The sequence below is a fragment of the Macrobrachium nipponense genome, chromosome 7 (assembly GCF_015104395.2).
Source record: "Macrobrachium nipponense isolate FS-2020 chromosome 7, ASM1510439v2, whole genome shotgun sequence".
In the NCBI taxonomy this organism is placed as follows: Eukaryota; Metazoa; Arthropoda; class Malacostraca; order Decapoda; family Palaemonidae; genus Macrobrachium; species Macrobrachium nipponense.
Window position 1 is genome coordinate 57,872,124 of NC_061109.1, and position 10,000 is coordinate 57,882,123.

A 10,000-nucleotide genomic window follows, 5' to 3' on the forward strand; every position below is an offset into this window, starting at 1 on the left:
AATATATGTATAGTGTACCGTATCAGAATTTAAATAGTAGATATATATATATATATATATATATATATATATATATATATATATATATATATATATACATATATATATATATATATATATATATATATATATATATATATATATATATATATATATAGTGCAAAGTATTTCAGAATTATAGTAAGATATATATATATATATATATGTGTGTGTGTGTGTGTGTGTGTGTGTGTGTGAATGTGTAAGAAAGTTACAGCCACGAAGGAAAGTGTGAAACAATGAAATGCCAAGCACTTTCGTCTTATTACCAAGAGATGGTCACAGTTGCTGTGACCATGTCTAGTTAGACCAAAGTATTTGACATCTGTAACTTTGTTCGCATAACCACCACGTTTTTACCTCTTCGTGATTTACAATAACTGGGTCATGGGTGATAACGAGGCCTTCAAATTAAATGTACATAAGCAAGAAATGCATGATAATAAAATCCATATCGTGTAGAGATACTATGCAGTTACAAAAAAATTTTTTTTCACCTTAAACCCGATATGTCAAAACAATGTACTAAACGAAAACAGATCCGTACTGTATTCTTCCTACTATTGAAAAAGGACCTCATAATCGATCGATTTATTATTTTTGGGAATTTGTACAAGGGAGAATGACTATAAAGAAAATATGCAATGGTGCACCTTGCACCATAAACATTACAATGAGAGAGAGAGAGAGAGAGAGAGAGAGAGAGAGAGAGAGAGAGAGAGAGAGAGAGAGAGGGAGAGAATTATACCCCCAAAACAAGTAACGCGCCACCCAGTTTATATCTTTATTTCTCATTGTGTTTTATCTCCTTTATTTTATTGTATTTCCTATGTACCAGCCCCCTACTCCATCCTCCCACCCACCAACTCTCTCTCTCTCTCTCTCTCTCTCTCTCTCTCTCTCTCTCTCTCTCTCTCTCTCTCTCTCTCTCTGCCACTGCATTACAGACCTCGGTTAGGAATATCTAAACAAAAGGACGAAAGATCGAGGTTCTGAGCAATCAGCTCTCCTTCCGCCCGAAGCCAAATCGTAATAATGCCACTCTGGCAGACCCAGCCCAAATTGGAATAATTTTTCCTGGAATTGGTATCACATCGTAAGAGCCCTTGCCAAGATAAATAAAAGGAAAGATAACGCTTTCATGACTTCTTCTAATTTTTTTCTGTCTCTTTTTTTATATGCAATGCATTATTTCTTCCAGATGGGTTTTGCGAATTCAGTTCAAGTCACACCGTCGTGTACATTATTACACGATCCGTGTCCGGTATTTTGAGAATATCATTTTGTTTACTGAGCTATCTGGTTGCCCCAAAGCGCCCAAATACTCAGGGAGTTCTTTTAAAGTCATCCCTGGGACATTACATCATACTCTGCAATGCGATTCCACGAATAGCACTGACCATATACGTCTGAAAAATAATGCAATAAAACTGGAAAGATTCGAAGCAGCTGTACTGTGATATAAATAGCCCAGGCATGATAAATTTTAGAGCAGTGCAATTTTTTTTCTACACAGAGGTCTTAGATTAGGTTTGCCAGATATATGAGCCTTATGGTCACAAGAGGAAAAAAAATTTGCCTCCATATCCCTTACGGATAATTCAGATTTTCTGCCATCTTCATTCAAAAAACCGAATAAATGTTAAATGATCTCTTACTGTTAAAAAACAAACGTGTAAAAAAATGAAAACATAACATGAAACGCTGGCCCGAGGTATGTTAAAGATAAGAAATAAAAAGGCGTTTTTTATTTGATTTATTTTTTTTCTAAACTAAAATCAATTACAAAAATACCCTGAGCAATCAAAGTACCCAGTTATGATCTTTGTTGGCTTCAAAGAGTTCAAGGTTCACAAAAGTTGTTGGGCCGCCTTGGACAAGAGAAAGGGTTGCATGAGGCTGACTTTATCTAAGGCAATCATAACGAGACGAGTAACAAAATTTTAGCAAGAGTTACGCTTCATTAAAGAAATGAATAAAATGATAAATAAATAACTCTATAAATAAAAAACGGATTCATTAATAAAAAGATAAATATATACAAAAATAAAGCTAAAAAATACATATTAAAATAAATATTAATAAATCATGCTATCAGGAAGAACACTGAAAAGGAAGTTTCCTGAACTGATATTATTCTTTAACCTTCTGCAGCCTAGGCCCGAAGGAGAACAATTCGGTAATAAAATAAGGAAGAGGTGGGAAGAAGTAAGCAATAGATTACCCTCTTGAAGGATAAAAATCACAAGAAGAAAAGGACTGTTTATACGACTTTTCAAAGGTCCAACAGTTTATCTTCTCTTCAGGGATGACAAACAAAATTAGGGGGGGACGAGATACCTTCTGCTATGCAACTGAAATGTCAAGTCCAGTTTCGCCTTTAAATATCTTTTCTAGTATCTTGTTGTTCCTCATATCTCCATATTGGTACTCTTTATTATGGTAATTATTGTCAATCGAGTACTCTGCATAAACGGTTGTTAATAAGAATGATTATAAAAACTTTGACTTACACCAAGTAAAGGCATGTTATGAAGGTCATCACGCACATATACATAAACACACGCACACACCCACACACAGAGACGGTCATTCCATTGCAACATCGCCTCAGATAATATTCCCCCAGGTTACTCTTCCAGTATCAACACAATCGCCGGGATAATTTCGATTTTACCAGGCCTTTGTCCACCCGTGGCCTTCACAAAGGGAATGGTTACGTTTCTTACAACTGACTTCGATCCAAAAAGAAAAAAAATAACACATAAAAAATACGAAAAGTCAGGGAAGGAAGGAAAAATCATGTGCCCCCGTAGGCGATCAAGGGTGAGATTCCTACTTAGAAATGGTACTAGAGTAACCCATACGAGAGGGGGAAAATGATACCTTTCGTGCCCTGACACGTCCTTCCTGCATCTTAGCCCCAACATTCAACAGAAGAAGAAAAAGAAGAAGAAGAAGAAGAAGAAGAAATTAGCCACTCTGAGAAGCTCAACTCGGCTGTCTGTAATTCTTTCATCGCCTACGTTGCAGACTATTTCGTATTGCAGATGGACAAAGCATGATCGAGATAGCGGAACGGCTTTGAAAGTTGGACTTATTTTCCTATCGACAGGATATATACACATACTGCTCTCCCACCTTCGCTTTCCCGGGTCTCTGATTGATAGCCTTTTGTTTTGAGTCGGTGCCCCGCACAATGGGATGAGTGACGTAGGCCTATATTCAGTCGGTGGGGTGATTTTCTACTCATCTTTTTTTTTAAATTTTTTTTTAGAGAGAGAGAGAGAGAGAGAGAGAGAGAGAGAGAGAGAGAGAGAGAGAGATTGTAGGAAATCAACAGTCTCCTTGAGGATTCTGTGGTTATTATATATATAATATATATATATATATATATATATATATATATATATATATATATATATATATATATATATATATATATAAATAATAGGTACAAGGCTCAGCTTCACAAGTGAAAAAAATATTAATTCTCTGACAGCTCTATAAGAGAATTAATTCGAATAATCCAACCAATGATAAATAAAAAGGGACCATAAAGAAATTACGCTTTTACATTTATAACCCTCATCGTTCTTGGTTTTATCATTGACGTTTTGATTACTTAAAAAAAATTCCTCGCTATAAATTCTTGAAGGTTATGCTTTCAAAGAGGGTTAATAAACTAGGAAAAACAATTTTTTTACTTCTGAAGCAACTTAATCACAAATGACGTAATATAAAGAAATGTTTAATCTGAGAAATAAAACGAAGCATCAGCTAGAAGTTCCTCTGCAGAATCGTTGAGTTACTTGATTCTATATTGAATAGAAGGTCTTTAAGGCGTACTACTAGTGATTATTGCAATGATAGTACAATTTAGTCGGTAACGAGATCTTTGACTTTTGAACTAAAACAAAGCAATAGTTACATGCTCTTAAAAAGATCCACAGAGCCTTGTAACTAATATCTTCGGCGTATTAGCTATCTATTAGTGGAAATGAAATATGATTAAGCCCTGGTAAGGCAGTTCTGGCATCTATTGCACTTTCTGTGTTAGTGTAATCAGGATTACAAACACATTTCCTAACTTATTTTAATATTATGAAACGGATTTTGTAGCAGTTAGTTAACATTGGTGACAGCACCAACAACACAGAAATATTTTCGTAATGTGAACATAATAACAGTTTAACACATTTTTGTTGCCCCTGTGTAAATCTCATTCAAATGAATTTACTACTATTCTCATATCAGCCATACACAATTTTAGCAAATAATGATTTTGGTGTCCTGGAAAATGCTTATCAAATAATATAATTCATACATGTATGTATGTATGAATGTATGTATGTATATATGTATGTATGTATGTTTCTTTGGTTGTTAATAAATCTAAGTTATATTGAGATTATCAACAAACATACACACGTATATGAAAACATACTATATATTGCGTGTGCGTGCATGAGTGTATGTATGCAATGAGGTATCTGCCCTCAGAATTCAGCATAGTATTTACATCCCATGAGAAATTGTAAATAAATTACCTCCCAAGGAACGTCGATTTGTGATTCATGTAACTCTAGAAAATCATCATAAACAGACAGAACTTTAAAAACTCTTTTAATTGTTGGGTATATTTCCAAGAGATGCATTTAAATATGAATGACAAATGGATGTCTATTTTCGAGTAACCAGTTCCCGGCGAGGCACTTGGGATGTGCTGCCATCTCTGGGCAGCGAGAAGAAGCTTTACTGATATCATACAGCACAGGGACTCTTCTTCAAGGACTTCAAGAGAAAGATGATTATACGCCCAGAAAACCTGAAAGTTGATCCAGATGGCCCAGAGAGAGAGAGAGAGAGAGAGAGAGAGAGAGAGAGAGAGAGAGAGAGAGAGAGAGAGAGAGAGATGTGTGTGGTGTATTTAGGATGCAGAATCATTCATTTTTGATCCTCCAAAGACATATGATTCTCACGGAGGCTTATAGGGTTAAAGGAAATGCCAGTATGGTCATCTAATCATTAACAGACTTTTCAGAGATTCAAGGGATGACAGGCAGAAGTAAAAGAAACAAAAGTAACGAACGTTGTCATGTTTCTCACTTTTACATCAATGTCTGAGGCCTGCGCGACCTTATAGCCGAATTATATGTGGATTTTCAGGAAATAATTAGCTTCAGACGCGTATGTTTATAAGATATTGATGGTAATACGTTACAAATCCTGCATTAAGCTGACAGTTACTATGGTCATATCAACAGAAGAGTCGAAAGTCGACTTCAATTGTGTCTGACTGTGAGATTTTGTGGTTACATTTGAAATAACTGAAAGAAGTAATAAATCTTACAACAAGTTCCAACATTTCTCAACCTAGTACTTTATTCCAATTTGTTACAGAATAATGAATATAAGCGAAGCTCTAAAAAGCTATAAATCCCAAATCACCATACGAAAAATTACGTAATTTATTTTCCATTACTTGAAATTGTTGTCACTATTTTAAGTAACTTATTATTTTTTGGAGGGATTGTGAAACAGTGTACCCTTTCCTTTTTTTTTTACTTATTAATTCGTGATATAGAGTAAACTGTGACAGTAAAACGACAATGATTTTCTGAGAGCAAATATGGATATCATTAACATAAGTTGTTTTGCAGTATTAGTAGTGATTTAAAGAATAAAAAAAGCAAAATCACAATTTCTAATTAAGGAAAGACTACAACCACCATTAAAAAGTGACACCCAGGTAAAAGAGAGTCGTCCCAGGCCAATACATCTAGTATCTTAAGTAAATATTAGTCCTGAAGAAAAAGCTTGTGTAGAGATAAAGTCGGTGTCGTTTGATTCCTCAGGCCCTCTGCCGTAAATCAATAATTAGTCAGAGCGTCTTATGAACCCAAAGGCCGCAAAGATATATCCCAAGTTTGTTTTCGCAATATCTAACGTAAACTGAATGTCGTTGTTCATATGCATTGCCCAAGCATCTATTTATTTTCTTTTTCTTGGCTGGACGCTGATAAGGATTAATCCATCAAAGAATTTGTGCCGACGTGTGGGTGTTTCTGCTTTGGCCAAAGAATGCTCTCTCTCTCTCTCTCTCTCTCTCTCTCTCTTCTTACACAATAATTCCACCAGACAATTTTAGGTTGGCCTCCAATCTTTAGCTTGCATTTGGGATTTTACTACTGAAATCACACCAAGTTTACGACCACTGTACTTCTGTAATTGTATAATGTACCTTTACCACAGACATTTTTTATTTAGAGTTCTTCATGTCCATGTTAATCACTATATTTACTTATATTTAAAATTATAATAACATGGGATCATTTCTAAGAGCTCAACTACCATTATAACGTTCTCATTAATAAAATAAAATTTTATGGAATATTGGTGTTGTTATGTACTGGAAAACACAGCAAATAGACTACAAGAAACATGAAGTAATTGTGTGTGTGTGTGTTAGAGAGAGAGAGAGAGAGTGAGAGAGAGAGAGAGAGAGATGGTAAAATTATATGAGTTGTTGCTTGATTTGGGGTGCTGAATAGAATTTGAAAAAAACAAAAATGAGGAAAAAGGAACAAAAAAAAAAGAGAGAGAGAGAGAGAGAGAGAGAGAGAGAGAGAGAGAGAGAGAGATGGTAAAATTATCTCAGTTATTGCTGGTTTTGGGGTGGTGACTGAAATTTATATAGATAGGAAGGGTACAAAGAAACAAAAGTGAGAGAGAGAGAGAGAGAGAGAGAGAGAGAGAGAGGAGAGAGATAACGAAAACGATACTGATGATGATGATGGAGGTGAAAGATAGCCGCGAGAGATTATTAATTTCGTTCCCAATTAAAACTGACTCGAGAAAATCGTGACAAGAGAGATGCGTGCCGCGTGTCCACTCCCTCCTCGTTCTGTCGACCGAATTTGGCAGCTCACAGTCCAAAGATAAGGGACACCTGCGTCACCCACCACCTCCTTCTCTTCTTTCTCTTGCTCCTTCTCTTTCTCTTGCTTTTTCTCTTCTTTCCGAATCATGGCCAATCATCCAGAGCAGAGCGTCCCGTGCAAGCGAGGGATGTCCTTCTTAAAGTGGGAGTTCAGAAAGGAATAAAAAACTAAAAAAAAAAGAGAAAAAAAAAGAGAAAAAAAGGTTTGCGGGTTCTTCGCTCTCATGCATATTCAAGCTCTGGGGTTGAGGGGTGGAGGAGAATGGGGAGGAGGAGGATGGGGGGGGAGGGGGAGGAGGAGGAAGGGGGTAGGGTGAGGGGGGGACGGGATAAGCAAGGAAAGAGTGTGTTACCATTCCATCCCTCCAACACCAACCCCTTCCTCCCTCTCTCCAGCCTCAATTTCCCCTCCCCTGCTCCTCCCCCAACTCCCGCCCCTCCTCCTCCTGCTGAACGCCTTATCTCAAACCTAATTATTAAGGACAGTCGTCGAATACACACTTGCATGATTTAACGGGAGCTGGCATATTGGGTCGTAGTTTCCAGAGACTGTAGAGGTGCCATTCATACGTAATACCGTCAGTATTTGAGGCTTAAGGAACACGGACTCTAAGACCCTCGTGACGTCTCGTGGACTCGGAGAGGGAGAAGAGAGAATAGAACGCCTCTCTCTCTCTCTATCTCTCTCTCTCTCTTTCTCTCTCTCCTGACACTTCCCGCTTGATGACACTGGCTCTAATTATTAAGGAGGCCCAGGCAAGAGTATACCAACCAACTCTCTGAGTAAGTGCGATTTTGCTATTGTATCGTATGGACGTTGAGTCCCTAAAGCCTCGTGTGAGTCTATGACCTTCCAGCAGTCCGGAGTTCCAGGTATGGGTGGGTGTGTGGCAGTTGAGGGAGTCATTATAAGGAACACATCAAATTAACTTACTTCTCTCTCTCTCTCTCTCTCTCTCTCTCTCTCTCTCTCTCACACACACACACACACTTACTTGGTCGAGTCTTCTTGTACGGTTGCCTTTCTTACAGCCCAAACAGCTGTCCTTGGGTATTATACATCTAATGCAGAAGACGGCCAATCACAAACAGATGAATGCATGCATAATTACGTATGGATGTACAGTAATTATATGGGGACACATACACACACATATATATACATATATATAAATATAGAGACAGATAGATAGATGGATAGATAGATAGATAATATCAATTCCATCCACGCATCAACCTAAATAAGGGATAGGTTTGATTCCTGGTTAGGGTAGATTTGCTTATAATAGGCAATTCAATTTGGGCGTAGGTTTTTCCCATGGTAAATTTAATTTCATTTCATTTGAAGGCAAAGAAAATGTTTAGTTTGAAACTGACAAATCAATTCAATATTATGATAATGATAGTGATGAAACTATTATTATTATCTCTCTCTCTCTCTCTCTCTCTCTCTCTCTCTCTCTCTCTCTCTCTCTCTCTCTCTCTCTCTCTGAAACGCCTTACTTTGTTCAGTGCGTGAAGTACTTACATAAAATCTGAAGTCACGTCATTTCATGTTATTTTTGCATTCAAGAACTTTGTCTTCACGAAAAATAACTTGAATTACGTTTCACTATTTTATATTGAAATGTTTGAAGGTCAAGAAATAAGTAAGGGTGTGAGTATAATCAAACGTTTTATGAATGAGTTTGTAAAGTGAAATCTAATGAATGGGTTATCAATTACTTAAGAGGGAAAATTGACTTTAATGTCCAGCTGACGTTGAATAGATGACTGAAATTAAGAATGACTCATTTAACAGGGATGACGGGGCTAGGTCAGACGCTGTTTATATGAACTGGTATAGAAAGAAAAAAAATCAGCGCTAAGAAAGGACGAGAAAATCTTCACTACTGATTAATCTACCAGACCCTCGCGCGACGTAGACGCTTTTAATCAGCAGCAAAAGGAAATTAATGATGATGATACTTCTTGTAATCTAAGGCCTACTCACCGAAGTGCTGGTGAACTGTGGAATCGTTCGGCGCGAGGGCCTTCGCTCGGCGAAACCACTCCTCAGCTTCGCTAATCCTTTGCTGGGGAGGGAACAGAAATATCAGATGAGGCTTATTCATTACTGGAGGTGTTGGCAAAGTTTTTTCAAAAAGCAGCAAAAAGGTCATCATTAATGTTCAAAACTTGAAGAAACAAGGTAATTATGCAGATTAGTATGCTTGGTTATTTGTTCTTTCTTGCGCAAAGGGGATGTTGAACAGAAATGATTTCAGAATGAGAGAAACGTTAACCTACCATATATATATATATATATATATATATATATATATATATATATATATATATATATATATATTATACTATATATATATATAATATATATATATATATTGTATATAATCAAGTAATAACAAAATAGTATTTTAATGCTTGGGTGTCTTACATTATTGTTTTTTCGTACCATTTCTTCTTCATCATGAACCATGCATTTCTTTTTAACATTTTTTGAATAATAATAATAATAATAATAATAATAATAATAATAATAATAATAATAATAATAGTTCCTGCTGCAGGCGGCTCCTCCTGAAGCTTCGCAAGCCGGGGTACTGCTGCGTTGTGGGGTCTCCATGCCGGATATCTGTGTATGCCGGAAACAGACCTTCTTCTTTCAAACATGTTTTATTAAAAAATAATGGCAGAATATCCGCCTGCAACTGGAACTAGAATCCAAAGAGCAAGAGAAAGCCACGCTCATCAATGAAAGGGCGCAAATCTTTATGAAATAATAATAATAATAAATAATAATAATAATAATAATAATAATCATAATAATAATAATAATAATTATTATTATTATTATTATTATTATTATTATTATTATTATTATTATTATTAATTATTTATTCTTTTATTGGTCTTTCTGACTGATGGTCAATAGTAAAATGAGAGAGAGAGAGAGAGAGAGAGAGAGAGAGAGAGAGAGAGAGAGAGAGAGAGAGAGAGAGAGAGAGAGAATATTAA

General features: G+C 36.2%; 1 protein-coding gene across 1 annotated transcript in view; it reads right to left on the minus strand.

The window, feature by feature from the left end:
• LOC135217444 (protein O-mannosyl-transferase TMTC2-like) overlaps positions 1-10,000 on the minus strand; it is a 214,711-nt gene that overhangs the window by 12,768 nt on the left and 191,943 nt on the right. The window contains 1 exon segment of the mRNA XM_064253314.1: positions 8,976-9,057. Coding sequence (XP_064109384.1) covers positions 8,976-9,057 — 82 coding nt within the window.